The 21936-nt window shown below is 43.3% G+C and overlaps 1 protein-coding gene across 4 annotated transcripts in view; it reads left to right on the forward strand.

The window, feature by feature from the left end:
• UBE2F (ubiquitin conjugating enzyme E2 F (putative)) overlaps positions 1-21936 on the forward strand; it is a 52532-nt gene extending 30596 nt beyond the window's left edge. For 2 of the 4 annotated variants that reach the window (XR_010743972.1, XM_066322445.1), the window contains exons 8-10: positions 2138-2170; positions 4200-4262; positions 21347-21936. Coding sequence is in view for 2 of the 4 variants with exons in the window: in XM_066322445.1 (XP_066178542.1) it covers positions 2138-2170; positions 4200-4262; positions 21347-21400 (150 nt within the window). In the remaining 2 variants the exon portion in view is untranslated. Of the gene's footprint in view, positions 1-2137; positions 2171-4199; positions 4263-19914; positions 20423-21346 lie in introns of those variants that run through there. The other 2 variants (XR_010743970.1, XM_066322446.1) reach the window with 1 other exon arrangement.

Genomic DNA, 21936 nt, shown 5'->3' on the forward strand with positions numbered 1-21936 from the left:
TGATATTAAGACTTTCACAGGTAAATTATTCAGTAATAATAATAACAATAATAATTGTGTTATGCTTTTTGGTGTCTAGAATGGTAGTGGAGATGTACAGCATTCTGACAACTTGTGCCTATACAAAGGTTTTTGTTCTTTTTTTGTTGGGTGTCTCCTTTTTTTTTTTTAACAGAACCCTGTAAAACCAGCCTGAATGAGTCAAGCACCCCAAAGCATTAAAACCAGGGTTCAGCAAATAAGATTTTGGGAGCAGTTGGTTATATAATGGGAAAATATGACATCACATCTCATTTTGGAGCTGCAGCATTTACTTGTGTGAGTTACTGGAGCTTGTATTGTTCAAGGAGTTTTGTTTGGAGGGAGCTCTGCCGGTGTCTGGGGAGCTTCTGGCAGACCAGGGGGCTCAGCACTGCTCAGTGTCAGGAGAAGATGAGCTCTTGAGGATTTTAAAAGGCACTGACTTGCTCCTGGCTTGTTCCTTTTTAGCCATGCTGGTGTTTGAACAGCTATGGACAGTTTCTGACCCTGAGAATGCAGGTTTGGCGTGCAGGATTTAGAAATGGCCAGACCCCAGAGTACTCACGTGACCTTGTACCTTTTCAGGATGGTTTTAATGCTCAGTGTTGTGATTCTGCATCACATTCTGCAACTGCAGCCTGCTGTCTCGTGGTGTAGGTAGAAGGCAGCTTCTAAAAATGTCATTTTTTTCCTGCAACTCTGCCTCCCTAAGGACAGCACAGCCTTGGAGGGCAGCAGTGGAATGAGCTCCTGACCTTTGGGGGCAGAGCATCTGCTGGAGCAGAGGGGTTGCCCAGAGCTGCTGAGCAGCCTATGATGCCTGGATGTGGGAGAATCAAGTGGAAATCAAGGTCAATTGAGACCTTCCTGCCTTTTGCTGTTCTCCAGGCTCTCCATGCCAATAAATCTTCCTTTCGTCTGTGACTTTGGCACACCACTGCATTGTACTCATAATTTATCCCCAGGATTAATACAGGTTTCCTTAATACCATGCTCTGCTGACCTCTGCTATGCCTGATTTCTGTGCCAGCAGTTGAACAAGCGCAGAGGCTTAAATAAAGTGTAAAACCATGATTTCCATCCATTATTGGAAATAGTTAATTTTCTCCTGCTTGCCAGGGAGCTGGCAGAGTTGTTGTTTGGCAGTGAGGACGACTGCTCAGCACTAGAGTCTTAAAATTTACACATAACTATAATTAAATGTCGGGGTCACCCCTTTAGTGCAGTTCATGTGTCTGTGCTGCCGCTGAAGGTGATGAGCACGTTGAAAGGTGCTGTCTTTGCCACACTTGGGAAGGTGCTGAGGCTGGAAACGCTGACAGTGGCAGCCCTGCTGGGCAGATTGATGTTTCAAAAGCAGATAAACTGTGTGGGTTGTTTGTGCAGGATCAGAGGGAAATTGGATCGTGAGAGGCTGTTGGCTGCGTAATGCTGACATCGTGTCTTGTTCATTAGGCCATAATTGGACAGTGTCCTTAAGGGATATGGATTTCTGTGCTCCACACTCTCAGCACAGGGCCCAGAACAGGAAACAAGCTCAAATACACTCATCTATTGAAGTTCTTTGCTGTGCATGGGAAGTTCTTCCTTTGAGGCTTTATCTTTATTGTAAATCATGCATTTTAGCTGTGGAATGACTTGAGACATACGCTTATGTAAGAACAGTGTTTCTCTGTACTCCTGCTACAGCTCACCCTCTTTTCTCTGATGTTTTGACAGGTTCAAGTATTTGTTTGACCCCTTTTTTAATTTTAAGAATAGATTGCTGAATTAACTTTCATTACCCACCCTTTAAACTAAGCAGTGCAGTTTTCAATTGGTGGCATATCCTAAGGTATCACTCCTCTCCTTGAATGGAAGAGCAACAGGAATACACACAGAAAGATCTGACCTTCTATTTGAATATGCAGTAGTTGGTTTTTGCTGACTTCTAAATATCAAGTGGCCATGAAATGGGAAAGATTTTCCAACATTTTGATTTAAATTAATAAAACATTACTCATAATCTAGATTTTTTTTCTCCAGATATTTCATGGATTAATAGAAAAAATAAGTTTGTGAACATGTTCAAAGCTCCTGAAATGCATGTCTAACTGTCTGTGTTTTTCCTTTGCAGGATATTGTCTGGGGGTTAAACTCTTTATTTACTGTAAGTAAAGGAGTATTTTGTATGTTGACTTTGCTTTTTCCTGTCTGGTTTAGTTGCAGCATCACCTAATGCTAATCCTGTGTGTTGCCTCTAAAAGTTTAGGTCATTATTTCCTTTGGCTTCAGTGGCTGTTGGAGGAGTATGAATGGAGATTGTGCTTTTGTTTGTGGAACTCATGCAGACTGTCTGAAATGCCAAGTTTTGTACATGGATTTTACTTTGGTTAGAAAGATTAGGGGATATTTTGATAACAGATTATTTGGGATCTTCCACACAGTATGGAACTCCTTCTGCTGATTTGTAGGAAATAGACATTCATACTGCTCTGAGAAGGAATTGTGTTGGTGTTAGTCTTTTTTAAAAAATGATATTTAGGAATCAATGACTGCCCTGCAGTCTCATTCCTTTTTTGAGCACATACATTTCTATTCAGGGACCTTGGTATCTACCCACAGAGTTTGCATAAAACCTGACTTGTCACAAAATTCATATGATTTTATTCAGGGATCCTCCCCTTTTTTAAAGGTTGATGGGAGCAAGGGACCTGTAATTTCAGGAGCACCTTGGAAAATGGAGGAGAGGGCAGGAAGCTGCAAGAGGCAGGCAGGATGCTACAGCTGCTTTTGGCCTGAAAGTGGAGAGAGGCTAAGTCTTTACAAAAGTTACCTTTTTTTAGGGATTCCTTTCCTCAGCCATTGCTGCTGAGTGGGAAGGTCGGGAGAAAGCAAAGAGCAGCACTGACTTGGTGGCCACATTTGTTATCTGAAGAGAGCCACCCCAGCCCCTCCAGGGTGCAGAAGGGAGCTTGGATTCCCTGGCATCCAAAGGCTTGGTTGGTTTTTTCAACAACTTCTTCAGTAAATTGATGTAAATTTTGGAGAACCTTTCCATCCAAAGTGAATTGCATTTCACAGTCAGTCTCCCTGTGCATGCGAAGCAAGGAAGGAAGCAAAATCCTCAGGGGTGGAGCTGCACAGAAAAACACTGGGCAGAGAGCTGCAGAGAGGGGTGGTCATGCCTAGGAGACCACAGGGATTTGTCATGGCTTATGAGAGCTGTGCTTCCCTCCTGGATTTCCCTCACACTCCAGGCTTTGAAAAGCTAGCACTGGGATCACACTGCTCTGGCATTTTCATGGGGGATTTTATTGGAGAAAGTGACTGAAAAGGAGATGGGTTGGTGCCCTGATATGAGTGAAACGTGGAGTTTACTGCTTGAAGATGAGTCAGGGACTGCCAGGAGCCTTTCACGTTTGGGGCAGTGGTATTTTACTCTAACACAGGCTGACCTTAGACTGGGGAAAGATCTGGGCTGCAGGCAGGGCAGGGGTCTTGTGATTCAGTGTTATTTTTCATGATGATTCCTCTTCTCCATTGTTTTTAACCCTAGACCCTTTCTCCTTCCGAAGTTAATATTTGAGATTAAACTGAGAGGCCTGAGGTTTGTTGTGACCATTTCTGCTCTCTGACCCCACATGTCCTTAGTTCTCAGGGTCTTGGCACTTCTTTTCCTCTGGGCCCTGTTTTTCCCAGAGCATTAAAACTTCCCTGTCAGGCTCCAGGTTACATGGCTTCTTCACAGAGAGAATTAAATTGCTTTTCTAGGGAGGTGGAATTAAGGAAACTCCTGCTTTATCAGCACACTGTTTCCAGAAGTTTTATAAGGGTTTTGTTTGTCCTCTAACAAAAATCAACAGGAAATGTGCCTCCTGAAAGTTTGACTGTTCCTCCAAAATTTAGTTTTCCAGTAGAAATGCATTCACTTCCAGGGAGAAATGTCATGAGGCCGTGTGTGGCCCACACCAGAAGGGCTTAAATGCCCTGGTGCTGTTGTCATTTAATTGTCCTGTGATTTGGTTTCCAATTATCAAACTCATTTGCATTTACCTTTGGTAGGGACACCTCCAATGCAGTGATGAATGCCCTTGCTGCCTTGTTTGCTTTGTTCCATCTCTTACTGGTGAGGGCTTTGGGCTCCTTGTGATGCAGTGAGTGGGAGCCCCTCAATGTTCTCTCTGTTTCCTTTCCAGGATCTTTTGAATTTTGACGATCCTTTGAATATTGAGGCTGCAGAGCATCATTTGCGTGACAAGGTGAGTCAGTGGTTTATTTCAGGCAGGTTGTTCCTAAACAAACACACATTCTGTACTCAGCAGTTCCCAGCCAGTCCTTTTAGAGGGGTGGAATTGCTGCTTGAGGCACTCCAAGTGACTCATTGTAGCAGCAACCAGTTATTCAAACAAAAAGTGCTTTCTCTGGGAAAGCAAACTCCACACAGCTGTGTTAGTCACCATATGCTGGGGTTGTGGGCCATAATGTGGTCACAGCCCCAGCACAGATGATCTTTTCCTTCTCATGTCTGAGATTTCCCTGGAGTTGTGTATGTTCTTGTGTAACAAGCTGATGGTGAGTTGGTTTGGTATGGTGACATGAGTGACCTTTGCCTTAGAAGACCTGTGCAAAGATCTGCTCTGTCTCTTTCCAAAGGCAGTTCTTTTATTCAAAGCTCTTACATGTTGCATGGCTTTATAAAGCCAGGAGAAATCTGGGCAAATTTAAAGAACAGGAGTGTGGAAACTTCTATTTTCTTTTTACTGATCCTAATACTCATGTGTGTATTGTGGACTAGGCAAAGCCTGGTGAACATAAAATGGGATGTACTGCTCACCTCTGAGCAAAAGTGCCAATTTCTCCTTTTGTACCCATCTCCAAATTCCATCATGTCCTGCTACATAGATGCATTCCTCAAGCACATTCAACTCACACTCAGTATGTTCAAGATCTCTTGCTCTAATTAAACTCCTCTGACACTTTCGTTGAAGTTAACCTTCATGATTGAAGAAAGTTTCCAGGTAAGCGAGTGTTGATTTGAAGAGTTCATTGAAAATAGTCAGGCAGTGCACCTAATTTACCTCATTTTTTCAAGAGGAAATACCAGGATTGCAAGTTCATCTTTCCAGCTGTTTTGTGATTAATGAGATCTTGTAGCTATTCTGGTATTCCTCCATGTTTGCAGGGCTGAGATGAGAACATAAAGCAAAGCTGGAAAAAATTGTCTACTAACCTCCTCTGGAAGAGAAAGGGGGTCTTTGTGGTTTGGTTTTATCATGGAATCACAGAATGGTTTGGGTTGGAAGGAGCCTTAAAGCCCATCCTGTTCCACCCCTTGGCCCTGGGTGGTTGAAATTGCCATCCTGCACCTCTCAGCCTCATTGAGAGATTGGAAATCTTGGGAATCCACGGAAAGGAAATTTAAGACACATCTCCCTCAAAACCCTCCGAAATAGGTACTGCTACACTAATGGCATGGAAGTTGTTGGGAGAAGTGAAAAGGAAATTGAGTGGTTTTATGCACAGTTTTCTAAATCACTATTTTGTTTTGGTACAAACATTCATTATTTATTAAACTCCTAGCAGTCTCATAAGCATCAGTAAAATTCATATTATGCCACTTTAATGTGTGGTGTTTTTTTGGGTTTTTTTTTTTTGAGCTTACCTGAATTTAATTTAGGTGTTCCATTGATAGTGACAGCACCAGGCAGGGCTGGATTTTCTGTAGTGTGTTATGTGGTGACATCAAAAAAAGCCCCAGTGATGCCTTTTGTGGAGAGAATAAATAATGCAAGAGAGAAAAAGCTGCAGTTGCAGCCTGAGTTGTTTTTTACTTTCTCCTGGTGGAGATGTCATATTTTACATAAACACTTCGTTGTGGAGTCACACTGCTGTGGTCCCCTCCTGGCTCTTAAGAAATTCTTGCAATACCCAATAGGATTAATATGGGAATGCTAATTAGTTTTCTTTCCTCTGAGATTTGTTTATATGTGTAATGCAATTATACAGATAGTGTGTAAGTAATACATGCTTGTATATACAGTATCTATATGAACAGATGTGCAAATCCTTCTATACAGAAACAGTTCTGTACACAAACATCTGTGTCCAGCAGATCCTGCAGGGGAATCCTGGGAGTCCACACCACTGCACCTCAGGCTGTCTCCTGTGCTTCTCCTGGGAGATGTGACTCACAATTTCACTGCTGTCCCTTCAGGTCTGAAATCCTGGCATTCCTTTGCTGACATTCCAGGCTGAGGCTGGCTGCCCCAGAGGGTAACAGCTAATCCCAGGCCTTGCCTGCGGTTACTGAGAACTGAGGCTGGGGTTTGCTCAGCTCCAAGTCATCACTGCCTTGCAGATGCTGGGAAAAGTCACATCAGAGATAGCAAATCCTTCTTGCTGATTCTTGGGACACAGCTGTGCAGGGAATGTTTGTGTTAGATCAGGCTGGAAGGGGCAGTTATGATCCCTTCCTCAGGAAGGCGCCTCTCCGTTTTTTGCATTAAGTCTGTGGTGTATAACTGAGCACATAATTGTAGCTGTTGGAAAAGCACACTTGTTCTGAGATGTAAAATGATACAAAATTCAGAGCTCAAGTTCTATAAATTGATGGCTTTATTAACCTGTCTTACTTGAGATGTGTGTTAGTGCAGCTTCAGCTTCCAGCCCTCCAGGACATCCTTTAGCTCCAGGAAAGAGCTGTCAGTCACTGAACTTGTTGCTTTGCAGCTTCCTTCAGCCAGTGAGCATCAAGTCACTTTTACAAATTATTTTAAAGAATAAATATGTTTGTTTATGAAGCTTTACTCATTCTGCAGTTCTCACACACACACCTTGCTAGGTGCCAGTCATTTTTTGGCAGGCTGTGCAACAGATTTGGGCAGGATAATCAAAATCTGTTTTCCCAAATTTCACCACATCCCTGGTGCCCACATTGCTCTGCAGTTGGGTGACAGTCACTGGAAGATAAGCAAGCATCCTCTCTCGGTGCAGAGCTCAATAAATCAGAACAAAAAGATGATTGATGTCTCTTATGCAAACTAAGCAAGGAGTTGCCCAGCATTCAGTCTTATCACACTGGTACAATCTCAGCAGTTTGGTGGAATGAGTTTTCTTGCTGCATTTAAAGCAGCTCTTCCTAATTAATGAGCTTGGATCATTCTGCATTTAGCACAGAAGTCAGTCTGTCAGTAGTTATGGATAGCCAGAGCCATTAATTGTCAATCAAGTCAATTCCATGGATTCTAAAGTAATGAGCAAGTGTTTAAGTTTTAATGACTACTCACTTAAAAATGATGTGAGCTAAAAATTGCAGGATTTGCTGGTTTTTATACAGCAAACACACAGAGCTTTACTGATTTGCTCTGTGGCAGCCAGGTGGGCTGAATACTAAAATAACAGAGAGAGAGCTTGGGTGGAAAACCAAGTGAGCTCCGTGCTTCAGGACTTTTGTATTGCTCATACAGAGGTGCTGTGGGCTCTGTGGCTGTGATTTGTTTGCTGAAATCCAGGAAATACTTTCCATATGTCCATCTGTCACGGCAGGTTTGGGAACTGCCTCAGGACAGTGTCATTTGCCAGGATCCTTAAAAGCCTTTACATTTCCTAGTGGTGGTTACTTCTGCCAAAAAAACATTTCAGAGCCGTTCGTACGACACACGGCAGAAGATTCATTGCAAGCTTTGTGTGGCTTAAAGTAGAGATGTTTTTCCGAGTATTCCTTAGATTTCTTCCTCACCTAAGCCTGCTGTGTCAAGAACCCTAATGCTGTGTCTTGTTTGAATTGTATTTACCCTGTATTTGGTGCAATTCAAGCAAATTTTTGTCGTCCTTACACACTCGTTTATGTTTTGATCCTTGTGATCTGCTTAGATTCTGCTCTTTATTTCAGTTTATTTTTGGCTTAATTCCTTGAGGCTTAAATGTGTCTGGGAGTTAGAAATATCCACTGATCTGTAGTAATCGTTGGCCAATTTGGGTGCAAAACAGCTTGTTTGGATAGCAATCACCAGAATTATCCAAGATTCTCTGAAAGACATTTTTATGTAAAACACTTAGAGGATATAGAGTATAATAAATAAAATTTCATGCTCTGTGGGTGCTGCATCCTGTCACTGTGCATTTCAGAGGAGATGTTACTTTTGGTAAAAAGCATTAGAAATAGCTCTAAACAAGCATTTTGTTTTCCACATAATTGTGGATAATCTATGTTCTGTGATGGTTTGTGGTCCTTGAAGAAACAGAACAGTTGAAATGCTTTTGTTCTGCAAAGTATTCCCAGAGCACATGGGTGGGTCAGAAGTCAAATACTAGCTCTCTGTGACCCAAGTTTATATCATGTTTCTATCTGAAGGTTTCTTTGTTGGATTAGAGTCAGGGAATGCACTGCAAGGGGTTCTAATGGCAAACTGCTTTCTCTAATGCCTTCCCTAAGGAATTTTTAAGAAATAATGCTCATTTAATTCATTCACGCATGATTTTTAGCCCACTTCTCTTGGTCAGGCTTTGCACCCTTGCAAGTGGTTTCCCATCACAGCCAGCTGGAAATTTTTCCAAACATATCCCTATAAAGTTCTGTATTCAAACAGTGACAGTGATATATGAAGGGTTCTGATAATTACTGTTATCATTTTTTAAGCTCAAATGTCAAAAGTTTAGTGATGACTCAAAGCAGCTGGAAAATTTGCTTTAGAACAAAGAAAATACTTCAAAAACATTTACTTGAATTTAATGCCTTTAAAAGTATTATTATTATTCTTTTTTTTATTATTATTACTGCATTTGGGCTGGTGCTGGAGGAGCCATGTGCTGGATTTGGGTGTGCATGGTGCTCATAAGGCTTGAACAGGGCCATGAACATTTTTAAAGGGTTTAAAAAAACCAAAATATCAACGTTCAACCTCTTGAACATGGCATAAAGGAGTGGGAAATGAGCAATAAACAAAATTTTCTGCAATTTTTTTTTCTGGTACCGTGCTGGTGGTTGACTTCAAGCATTGCCTGGGTTAGCCCTGCATTCATTTTGACAAAGTGACTGGAGAGGAGAGGATTGGTTCCAGCTGTCAAGTGAGGTGTTGTCAGGGAGTGGGGCTTTTCCATGGACTCCAGCCCTGTGTTGGCAGGCCCAAAAGGAACCTATCTCAAAACTTGAGCTTGTCATCATGTCCTGCCTTCCTTGTCAGGAGTGTGAATAATTCAGTCACAAAAGCTACGAAGCCAGAATATTTTTTTTCCTGCTGTCTTGACAGATCTTTATTTCAGTAGTAAAACATTTACAGTGTAACCTCCAAATTACTTCCCATGTGAGTCTCAGAGTGGTGTGGTTTGGAGGGAACTCTGGAGAGCATCCAGTGCCACCCCCTGCCATGGGACACCTTCCTCTACCCCAGGCTGCTGCAAGCCTTGTCCAGCTTGGCCTTGGACACTTCCAGGGATGGGGCAGCCACATGAATTTTTGGCAGATTTTGTACTGTGTATTAGCACTGGAAAAAAAACCTAGTCTTTACAGGTTCTGCAGGAACAATTTAACAGCTCTGTCTATTAAGAGCCTTTTAATCAAGCATCCCCCTGGGTTTCCTCATCTGGGAGTGTCATAAGGATGGTGGTTATCCCATAACTCCTCCTTTGATTAGGTAGAGCTCTCCACCTTGTCAGCTCATGGTCAGGCACTCTCAGTGCTTGGATTACAGAGATACATCCTGGAGGATTGGGCAACTGCTTTTACTGTGTTTTAATTGACCACAGAAACAAGTTTTGATAGTGCTGCTGGCCAGGAGAGCCTGCTGGGGTGTGTGCTCCCCAGCAGTGAAATGTGAGCTCAGGGTTTCTGGCATTCCTGCACCATCCAGCCCTCCTGGGGTATTAACATAACCCTCAACTCAAACCCAGCCCTTGTAGCTTCCCCAGCCCTTCCAGTGCTTGGTGCAGAAAACAGCAGCTGCTTTGGATTCTCCAGCAGCACTGAGCATATGAACCCCTGGGCTGAAATCCCTCTGGAAAATGAAATGGGGATTTCTTTTAATAGAGGAGAGTGTAAACCAGGTCTGGGCAAATACGGAATATTCTGTTTTTCATATTCTCAGAAAATTCACAGATGTCTGCCAGCAAAGTTTGAATAGGTAGATAACACTGAAAGATTTAACAGGTGGCAAAAAAGATAATCCTTTGGTTTAAGGTTCTTACTTGCTTCATCAGGAATGAAAATTGATGTTTTACCATTGCAGATTTTTTTTTTTTTCTTCCTTGGCTATACAGGCAAGCTGAGCTTTTTACATTGTCTTGATTTTCCTTACAGTGCTCAGTTCAGTAGTAACTGTGTTTTCATTTCGATATTTTTTGTTATAAACTGAAAACCAGGTTCAAACAGAAATAGATGGCTGTTTTATTTTCGGTATCATGAAGTGCTTAATGTTGGTTTACTCTAGAATTTGTAGGCTTGACACTTATTTTTGTGTGAATAGAATAGGATCTGATGTCCACAAATTACAGTGCTGGGAAACCAAACTAAATTAAAATGCTGGAGAGCTGTTGTGGTGCTTGGTACTTTGCTGATGAGAACTGGAGTGCTGTGGAGAGGGAAATGATTCACCCAGGGTAGGACAATGGAGCAGTGGGAGGCTGGGCAATCATTTGGATCATCTTAGCCCTGGATTAACAGTCTGACATTTAAATTGCATTCTGTTCCTTATCCTTTCCTTGCATGTCTCAGTCTTGCTGTAATGTTCTACACAGACAACCTCTCTCACCTGTTTTATCTCTGCTCTGACAGGATCACTTTTGAAGGAGTAAATACAGACCACTTTTCTCTGCTCTGCTGCCCTTTGTGCTCACAGGTGCCAAAGGTTCCCATTCCCCAGATAAGCTTAAGCGCACAAAGAAAAAAGCAACCAGATTTTTAATCTTGACATTCTGAGTTGGTTTTTTTTTTTTTTTTTATCCTTTTTCTGGTTGTCAGAACTGAGGTTTGCCTGTGGCTTAAATCAGTGCTGGGCTGCACTGGCTGCAGTCACAGCTGAGACTCTCATCCCAGGGCTTTTCTCTGTTACATCTTGGAAACTTCAACCCTCCAGGCTTGTGATAAAGAGAGGAAAGAATGTTTGGCAAGGAGCTCAGTGCAAGACCAAGGCCTGAGTCACTGACAGTGTCAGAATTGGGTGGATAAGCCACCCTCCCTGGGAAGCCTCTGGCACTGCCTGACACCGACAAAAAGAGGCTCCACCGGGGTTTTTGAAACCATTCTCCTTGTGCTGCTCAGGGGAGAGTTGCTCTTCATGGTTTGCAGTGGCTTAGGATGAGTAGCCACTCATCCAGGATGTTTTTGCTGTATTCTGCTGGCAATCCCAGCTATAATTCCTGGGCTGAAAGGAAGTTTTCTCTCACGTGTGATTGAAGTCCATGGCCATCTTTTTAAAAGTAGAAGCAAAGGCTGTCATCAGGAGGGTAATATCCTGAACAAGGATATTATAATACAGACAACTGCTAAAATAGGTGAAAAGGAAAAGAGAGTTTTTGCCTTATCCTTAGAAGCAATCAATTTAATGTGATTAATATCAATTATTGTGAGTGGGGAGAGATTAAGGACTGCAGGGCACTTCAGGTTTAAAGTAAATTTTTGATTAAAGTTTCCTAGACTGTAGCATTGTAATTGGGTGGGAGAAGGAGGGGAATCCTTCTGTATAGTAGAAACTAAACAATCTGGTCTTGAACATCCTGAAATACAAGATAGTAGCTATTCAGTGTAGAACAGAAGAACTTCTGTGGAGCTGAGGGTGAAGGAAATACTGAGCAGACAAGCCTGATGTTTTCCTCCCCCATAGCCCCAGCCTAAAAACTATCCTTTTAACAAAATGTTCTTCTGTTTGGTGCGTCACTGTGGTGTGCAGAGATGTGTCAACCCAGTGCCACTGTTGCTTTTAAAGTCTTTCTGTTTTCTATCCTTCCACTTCTCTGATGAAAGTTGGAGTCTGTCAGTCTGATAGTCTGGTAACAGCAGCAGAATAATTGGAAGAAATACAAAATTATGGATAATGATGAAGGTAAGGAGCCTCTGGAAAACTTGACAAGGCAGCTGTCAGGTTGAATGAAAATAATCTTGATTTTAATGTAATGCAAGTGAAAGGACATGATGGAAACGTTTCTTTGTTCACTCTTGCTCATGGCCAGTGTAACCAAAAGAAGTGGTTCTGAATCACATTAGGGGGGTGTTTGCTCTGTAGCTGTAGGTTTTCCAGCACTTCATCCTTGAGATATTTCCAGGAGGTATTTTACAGAGTCGCTGAGGTTAGCAGGGACCTCTGGATGGTAGTGACTCCTCACCACTGATCATGGCCTGCTGCCCTCAGCCTTTCAGCAGGTTCCTTCCCCTGCCTGCCCTTCACCTGCTGTGTCCTGAATCAGTTTGTCCTGGAGCTTCACTGAAGTGAACCTTTGGCAATTGCTTTGCATTTTAGTGTTTGTTTTTGGCCGAGGAATAAGGCTTATGCAGTGATGCCACCCATGTATCCCCTCATCCCAGCCTCCTCCTCAATCCCTAGAGCTTTTAAACACACGCATGGATTTCCATCGGATTTGACAGAGCAGCAGAGTCTCTACTTCCAGTTCCTGTAGCTGTCACCAAAACTAGCAGCAGCAGCAGCAGAGAGAGGCTGGGCTGGGAGGGAATCTCCATGGGCACATCCAGCTCGGAGCAGACCCCAGGCTTTGCCCTGCCCTCGGCTGCTGGGCAGGCTGAGGCGGTGAAAAGGGCCAAGGAAAAGCTGGCTGTGGGTGTGGGGAGCAGTGCTGAGAGTCTGCAGGTCTGTGAGCAGTCAGATTTTGCTGTCTTGGCTTGCTAAGTGTGTCTTGCAAAGCCCTTCCTTGCCTGTGCTAGACATTCCCTGGCTGTAGGTGCTCCAGACTCTTGCACACTGAGGCTTTATTTTGGTAAAGAGAGCTCCCCACAAGCTACTCACACACCACAGGGTGTTCCATTGCTTCCTATTGATCACAAGATCTGCATATTTTTACTTGTCTTTTTTCTTCTTCTCTATTTAGCCACGTTTGAAGTAATTAGTGGCCACGCTGCTGCATATATGAATTTTTAGGGGATTTTGTGGAACTCTGATTTTTTTTCATTTTCAGTGCTGCTGGCTCTTACTCCCAACATTGGACCAATATATGCTGTTAAAATTGCTGAAGAAGTAATTGAGGTCAGGGCTTTGAAGCTGCTGCTTCTTTGTGGTGAATTATTAATTCTCAAGGCATACAGAAAGAGTGACATTGCAAAATTCATTGTAAAATTGTGTACTTTGTCACACTGGCTGCTCTGCTTGCATTCATTCTGCTCTCCTTTTCATAACGTCTCCTTGAACTACCTTTTACCATTTTTTAGTTGTTTTCAGTTCATCTGCAAATCGGATTTCTGATTTCCAGCTCTTCTACACGATTTTGGAATTATTCTTATGTGAAGTTTGTGTGGTCAGTCTTTCATAGTGAGAAATGACAGTGATAAAAAGGAAGTTCATAAGAGTTTATCATGAGATCCAAAGCTGTGTTAGAAATCAGTTTGAGGTGATACAAGTACCTCCATCCCCATAGAAACAGTAAAAAAATACTGTTCTAAAACCAGGAACTTCTCAGGCCTTTGATTTCTTGGTTGGGTCCAAGAATGTAGGATGCAAATTAATCCTGTTTTCATTTTCAGCCCGTTCGGTGTCGGACTTTGTCAAAAACTGATGACTCTTAGTTTAGGGAAGGGTAGAGAGCAAAAGGACTGTTCAGTACTGGTCAAGACAGGGACATCAACAGAGCTGACCCAGAGCTGGCTCTCACTGTGTTTGCTTCAAGCTGGCTTTGTCAGAACCGCATGTTTTATGTTGTTTGCATTGTAGAATATTTGAGTCAGTGTTGTTGCCTGAATTAGCATGGTCTCATCCTTGTTGTGCTCCCTGAGTTTTCTCCAGGCTGGGATCTGTCTCTGTCCTTGGTCTAGTATGGGGTTTTCCACTTAACCCCATTCCCTGGTCTAAATTGATAGCTCTGCACCAGCCCTTGACATCCTGAAATCTCTCTTCCTGATGGAAAGCAGCTATTTCCAAACATTGGTGAGAACACTGCTTTTTATTTATAACAGTACAAAACTGCAGTGATGAAAGTGTGACGGTGCTGTTAACCTTCTTCAGGTGAAATAAGAAATTCACATTTATTCCTGGCTACTGAATCAAGTGTCTCTTCCCTGATTTCTTCTGGAGGGGTTACAAAACACTGCAGGATTCTTTTCATTAAATGCACCCGCAAGGTGTATCTGAGGAACTGAAGTAGATCTTCACCTTTGGCTAACCTCAGCTTTCCAAGCTTTTACCACACTGCAAAAGAATGTAGCCCCAAAAGGCTTTCAAGCTTGATGTGGTTTTTTTTGGAAGCTATTTAATTTTTGTTGTGGGGTTTTTATTACTCTCTGATTACAGCTTAATGGCTTATTAAGAACAACAGTTCCATCCCAGTCCAAAAACATCTTTTCATAACAATTCTCCCTGTGAGTCATTGCATTTATTTATCTCCATATTTATTGCAGTAAATCCTTCACTTCCTCTGCTCCCCCAGCCACCCTGTTTGGTGTTTGTTGTTCCCACCGAAACCGTGGCAGCCATGGTAGAATACATCTTTGTTTTCCTGCAGCATTCCTGCATTTCCAAATCTGCACTGGGATTTTTCTTGGATTGCCTCCCCCATTTTATGTTCTGTGTCCTTGTTACAGCCTTTGAAAGCTTTTCCCAGCGAGCACAAAGTGCATTAAATGGCATGTGCAAATGAGCAACAGCACAGCTGCTAATTGTGCTAACAGATGTAAACAGGGAAAACATTACTTTTCTAATGCTGCAAGTATTTATAGAAACCATCACCCATCTTCCACAACACTTTGATTATGGATGGAGCCCCTCTCAGGTTCAGCAAAGTTGATTAAGCTTTTGCAGATGGTTTGATTTGCTGAGGTAATGTGGAAGAAATGCAGATGTTTTAAAGCTTTTGTTTTAGATGCTTTAGGCAACGAAATGGCTTCAAAGGAAAGCTTTTGCTTTGCATCCTTCAGAAACATCCACGGCTTTTGAAAGAGAACATATGGCAGAGGTGTTCAGTGCCAGGGGGAGCCTGAGCTCTTGGAGCTGCATCCCCCACATGCCTCACCTGCCTGCTCAGGTTAGTGGGAGCATCATTTGTCTTGAGTAGAGCATGACTTGCAAAACCCTCTCATCAGACCCAGGCAGCTCCCATTTCCTCTGTGCTTGTGGTATCCATCAACATCCTGGATCCCAAGGACATAACCTCTCTTGGGAATGAGTGGCATCCTCATGGGGGGAAGTGTGTTTGCAGCTCACAGGAGGTCAGCCTCAGAGTAATTTTCCTGAAGGGCTTTTGTGTAACCCTTTCCCACAGTTGGCAGAGCTCATCACTGCCTGGGCCAGCCTTGGAGGAGCAGAGGAGACTCCTGACCTCAGGCACTGTGAGGGACCCAGCAGTCTCTGCTCCCTGGGTTAACTTCCAGGTGTTTTCTGTTTTCAGCAGCCCAGGTGAAATCTTAAATGGCAATGAGTAATAGTCGGTGGCAGTCTGGGCAAATCCCAAATCCTTGGCCTCCATCTCCATCCAGCCCCATGGTGGATTTGGGCTCACATTGCATTTCATCCAGGACACAATTTTCTTCGGGGAGCTGCTTTGCTCTCTTCATCTTTCTCAGTTCTCTTGCCTTTGCACAAACAGGATTTATTTCATCCATAGCCCATTCCTCTTCTGGGAACTTCAGAGAGTTCTTCTCTCCCTTCATCTTTCTCCAGTGACAGACAGCAGAAAAATTGTGGAAGCATGAAGGAAATGGTTCCTTAAGATGTGAAATCTCAAACAAATGTGCAGATGTGTTCAGTGTGTTAATGAATTGCTGTGTCTCTGCAAGGTATCTTCAGCTTCTCTCTATCCTGGCAGGCAGGTCAGTGCTTCCCACACCAATTCTGTAACCTACCTCTGTGCAGATATTTTCAAAAAAGTCCAAACCTTAGTGTTTCCTCTCAATGCTGCTGTTTTCCAAATAGCTGCAGTGGTGTGTTCTAGCTTTGGTAAATTTTTTTTCTCCTGCAGTAAAAATGTCACCTTTTTTCCCCTCTTAGTACTTGACTTTTAAGAAATTTGCTAAAGCACTTCTCCATCATTTTGCAAAATCACAATTGCTTGGTGTCTAGGAGAATTTTAAAATCTGAAGTTGGGATCACAGGCCGTGAAAATCGATGTGGCTTTGACTGCACCTGCTGAGCCGAGAGCTTGTGGGAGATACCTTTGTCTAGGTTTTTCACCCCCTACTCTTCTCTTTCTTCAGAGAACTAAAATTTAATTACAGACCTTGGAAAACATCATGTAGAGACTGAGCTAAATAAAACAAAGAGAGGGAAGTGAGAGCAGGGCAGGAGCATTAATTGTAAAAGAAGAAAATCCTTATAACTTGAGATTTCTGTACTACTCAAAGGTTTCATTCAGCTCCTTTTTAAATGGGAGGGGGCGTGTGGGGGTTGGTGGGTGTGAATACTTATTATTTTCTGCAAGGGGAAAAAGAAAGAAATATAATATAATTCATAGGGCTAAAGTATAGATCTACCTGGTTATTATATCCTAAAGCCTTGGCTGAGCTGAGTAATGAATGGCATTTTACTGGTGCTCTGAAGTCCCCTTTCCTAATCACTTTAGAACCACAAGTCAGGTTCTAGCAGCAGTTATTTGGAATTTAACCTTGGTAATAAATAAATAGTGTTCTGTATAAATTGCGCTGCTTTAAAAAAATAATTACTGTTCTGATTACTAGCACAGAAGAGGGGAAGGCAGGAGCAATTGATCTGTGACCTTTGTCTGCCTCCATTTGAATTTTACAGGATTGTGGATCTAAAGAATGTGAAGGTGGATCAGAAGGTTGTCACAGTATCTGGGTGGTTGTAGTCACAGTGAAGGGACAGATGTGTTAAACTGCACATTTTCCTACAGGGACTGGCCAAATAGTTCTGTGGGTGAAGTACCAGTAGTGGGAATGTTAAGGATGATAAATGAGCTAAATCTGCTTTGGGTTTTTTTTTTAATGCATATTTTTTCAGTTTTATTTTGGGGTAATCCTTATACCAAATAATTTGTTTTAAATAAATCAAAAACATTCCCAAGGGAGTTTCCATCAGAACTTTTCCAGACTTCTCTGGTAGCTGTCACCAAAGTATTGTGTTTGCTTTGGATAACTGAGCAGATCTTCTCTGGGTTACAAATTAAAAGCTTAATAAAAGACAAGCAGCTAATAAGCATAACTTCATGCAGTATAAACAGTTGAAAAAATAAAGTCTTCTCTCCCAGAGCTGCCAAATCAGGTCAAATATCAAGTTTTGAAACGCTGCCTAGTTCTCGAGTGTGTGCTTCTACATGCCTTTAGACAGGCAGAATGGAATTCTCTTCTGGGGTTGAGGCTCTGTAGATCCTCTCCCAGGTGCTCTTAAATAGAATCACAGAACCCCCAGGTTTGGGCTGGAAGGGACCCTAAAGCTCATCCCAGTTTTACCCCCTGCCATGGCAGGAACACCCTCCACTATCCCAGGCTGCTCCAAGCCCCAGTGTGCAGCCCAGCCTTGGACACTTCCAGGGATCCAGGGGCAGCCACAGCTTCTCTGGGCACCCTGTGCCAGGGCATCACCCCTCTCAGGGCAGAATTCCTTCCCACCACCTCATCTAAACCTTCTCTTTATCCATTTAAAATCCTTGCCCCCTGTCCTGTTTATTTTATATATGTTTATTCTTGTAAAGGTTATTTATGAAACCTCTTTGCACAAACAAAGTGCCTTTGTTTAAATACAGAGGACACTTTCTGTGGGCTATGTCATGTCCTTTAAGGGATTTATGAATCTTTCTTTCCTTTCTCACTTCTAGCAGGGTTTTGCCTGTGCCTCTTTATAATGCATGCTGTGTCCTGCTCTGCTGAATTTTTTTGTGTCTGATTATTCAGCGTTGCACATAAGCAGCTGTGCCCAGAGTGAGGTGCCCCCTGTTAATCAGGAAGTGCTGAGCCATATGGCAGGTGAGGATGGAATATTGCAGCTCTGGGGTGAGCCCCTCCTCTTCACAGGCAGCTCCACATGCATTGACACCCTGTGAATGCAGCCTGCCAACACCATCAGGTCCTTCAGCCCAGGCTGCTGAGTGACAGCCTGGCTTTCTGCAGCCTTCTTCCTTCCTCACTGAGCTCTTGCTTCTCTTCAGTCACTGCTGAGAGCCCATTTTCCTCTGTAATAACTCATAAAGGGACAGAGGGGAAAGCTGAGGGTGCTCTGAGCTGTCTGCACTGCCCTGCTCTTGGATAGTGCACACACAGGGAAGGTGCAGGGGTGTGTCCAGTGGTGTTCCTCAGCCTTGTGCTCACCTCCAAAAGTGATCCATCCTCTGGAGAAACACAGGAGGGGGAAACAGTGTGCAAGAAGCCCTCAGTGAATTCAGTTTCCACCACAGCTATCATAACCTGCATCTATGGATTGAAATTGCCTGAGTTTAAAAATGTTATTTCAGCTGAAGATGGCGTTAGCTGTGTAGTGTTCTTTAACACAGCGTACAGTTGGATGAGTGTGGAAATGGGTGTGCTTGCAGCAGAGTGAGAAAGTCACACACAGTATTGCCTTTAGTAGGTGCCATATTAGACCAGAAGAGCTGCCCTTTCACCCCACATGAGCAGGCAGCCTGTTCCTGAGGAGGAGTGGGATTTCTGCAGCCATATTTATAATAGGGTATTTCTGGCCTTACACTGCATTTTAACTTTGAGATTCTGAGCACTTTGAGCGTAGTTATGGACATCTGTGATGCACTTGATCTGTCAAAAAGTGAAATCACAGAGTTCCTGATGGATCACAGGTTTTCTTGGATTCTTTTGGATTTTAAACACGGGGAAACCTTTATTTTTTCACTGATAGAAAAACTCAGCAGCAGAAAACGAAACCATTATAAGGGGAGCTGATCTTAAGTGTTTGAAGCATGGTGTTGGAGCCAGGGAAATATTTATGTGTTCCAATGTGTTCCAAGCTTGACTGAGGCAAAAATGTGGTATTAGTGCTATTTCCTGTGATGTGATGTCCAGCTCTGGGTAGTCTGTACCAAAACACTTGGGATGTGTTTGAAAGGCATCATTTTATATATTGGCAAACCTGGAGCTGACAAGTGACAGTGAGGCAGGAGGACCCTGCTTTGTTGTGATCTCAGAGGTCATGGCAGTGGGATTTTGTGCCCTTCCTGGTAAAAGCAGAGCCTTGGCAGAGGATTTCAGTGCTTCCATGGCCTCTGCTTTGCAGGCAACTCCAGTGTGCCAGGACAGTGTTCAAAACCTCATTTCCCACATCCATTGTTTCTTCAGTTGTTTTCTTTTTTTAACCATGTGAGTACATAAATTTCCTAGGTTTTCCTGCTTGATGTTCCAGCAGCACACACAAAGGGGAGCTGGAAATGCAGCAGAATGCACTCTGGAGCACAGGCCCCTCGGGTTGTTTGGGTAGAACATATTTAACACCAAGCTGTAAGGTTCAGGCTCACAATACCATGCCAGGAATGTGGTGTCTGCACAGGGATCACACGATGTCAGCATTTCTCTTGCTCAGCATCTCTGTGCTTTATAAGCACAAACTGCCAGAAGTGTGTGGTTTTCCCTGGATACAGAGGTTATGGAGTAGTAGGCAGTTTGTGTGTGTGCAAGTTGGGAGCTGGCGATGGCAGACTTCTCCCATTCCCCGGCTGCGGAGTGCTCTGTAGGATTGAAGGCTGTCAGGGAGAGCTGTGGGCCTTTCCCTTACTGGGAGCTTGGCCCTGCCAGTGGCAGCGTGGGGATCCAGCAGCACATTCCCGTGTGAGTCCCTCCCTGACTGTGCCTGTGCTTCCCTCCAGGAGGACTTTCGGAATAAAGTTGAAGATTACATTAAGCGCTACGCGAGATGATGAAGGGGATGGACGGCAGCACCACGGCTCCACTCCAGAGTTGTCCTTAACTTCAACAGCAGCCAAACCAGCCCGGATTGTACCAGTCCCGTGTCCATGTTGTACTGAAGAAGAAAACTAACTTCATAACCTGTCCATGTTCCAAGGAGAGTTCAGCATAAATACAGCAAGAAATTGTGTCTGTTGGTTGAAAGTTGTCTGCTTCCTTTTACAAATGTTTACTCTTCTGAACTGTACTGTATATCCTGTTGATGAGATATGCTTGAGAAGTTAAAAGAAATCACTATTGGAATTGTAACTACACTTTTTTTTTTTTTTGTAACTCTTGCCTAATCTGGAGGGGGGGAAGGAAAAAAAAAAAAAACAACAACCCTAACAACCCAAGCAGAAAAGGTGATGTGTTTTTGAAACACTTTGAGTTGGCAATAAATGGTCTCCTGTGAACCAAATCACAAAACTGTTGCCTTTGATGAGCAGAAACAATATGAGCTTTTTCTGAGAGTCACTCAGCTGAGGCTTGGAGCTTTCCAGAGTGGAAGTGCAAAATGAGATTCTAATTCTGGTATTGAAATTCTCAATGCTGTTTAATGTTTTTGTCACAATTTGGAATTTTTACATTGTTAATTTCAGGCCCTGGTTGGACTACGGTATTTTTTGTTTGTTTGTTTCTATTCATTGTGTGAAGTAGTTAAAAGAAATACAGGCTAATACCTAACTTAAGTACATGTTTAGTATTAGTAAAATTATACATATATATATATAAAATATATATTTCTGTGAAGAAATTAATGAAAGGGAGATTTTTTTTTAAAGAAATCTGCCTTTGGCTTTCCAGTCTGGATATGGTGAGGGAGCATCAGATGCTGTTTGATCTGAAGAAGGTAAATTTAGGCACCTAATTGTGTTCTCCAGCTTCCTGCACTGAAAGGGAATGAGGCAGCTGGAACCACAGCACGTTTTCCCCCACTCGTGCACACTCTGCTTTCTTGCTTTGGAAGGATGTGATGCTGCAGTTGCCTTTTCTGTAAGGAGCTGGCACTGAGAGCCTGCAGAGGAGAGCAGCAAGTACCTCAGGAGCAGCTTCAGTCCATGTGCTCCCTGGGCATCCTCCAGCACTGGGTCACACAGAGGAGTTGATGGAGCCCAGCTGAGCTTTTATAAACCAGAGAAGTAAATGTTCGTGTGGTTTCATGCAGAGCAAAGTGTGTGTGTGACCCTTGGGCATTGACTGTTGGGGTTTTATCCCCCCCTTTGTTCTTTCCTGCTGTTCTCTGCTGCACACTGGAGGAAATGAAAACTCCATCACAGGCACGGCAGAGCTGGGTGCAAACTGTAAGCATGAAACTCGTGTGTTGAGTTTTCCCTGTGCCTTTTCCTTCAGAGCTTCACAAGCTGCTGTAGCTGTTGCTGGAGGCCTGGGAAAGCAGGGAGCTGAAATGCAGACATTGGCATGCAGGAGGAGAGCTTCATCTGCAGATAAAACTCACAAGGTAGCACAGATCAGCCCAGTACTTTAAGCAGGCAACTGCAGTGAGAGACCTTTGCTGCCAAACAGGTATGTCAGCAAAGGTAAGGAGTTCTACACTCACGGAAATAGCAAGGTTAGGAAATACAACGAAGTTTTGCCTATGGCCTTTAGAAGGATTCTCTCGAGTCGAAAACTCAAGCAAGGTTGCTGTAACAAAGTAGTTCTTGCTGTGGAGGCACCCTGGTACTGTTCCATCCTTCAGGAGGAGGGGTCACATTCCCATGTCTTGGCTGGCTCCCCACTCATGCCAGGATGCCAGGGCAGAGCAAAGCCAGGGTGCTGCTCAGGGGAGCCAGGGAAAGCTGTCTCCAGGTACCAGCAGCCATCAAAGCCATGCCTGCCTCCCAGAAATGTCCTGTTGAACCCCTTCCCTGTATTGTTGCTTGCCTGGAGGAGATGAGCAGAATAATAAAGTTTGGATACTGTTAAATACTGTACAAGAA

This window comes from Sylvia atricapilla, chromosome 7, assembly GCF_009819655.1.
Source record: "Sylvia atricapilla isolate bSylAtr1 chromosome 7, bSylAtr1.pri, whole genome shotgun sequence".
NCBI lineage: Eukaryota > Metazoa > Chordata > Aves > Passeriformes > Sylviidae > Sylvia > Sylvia atricapilla.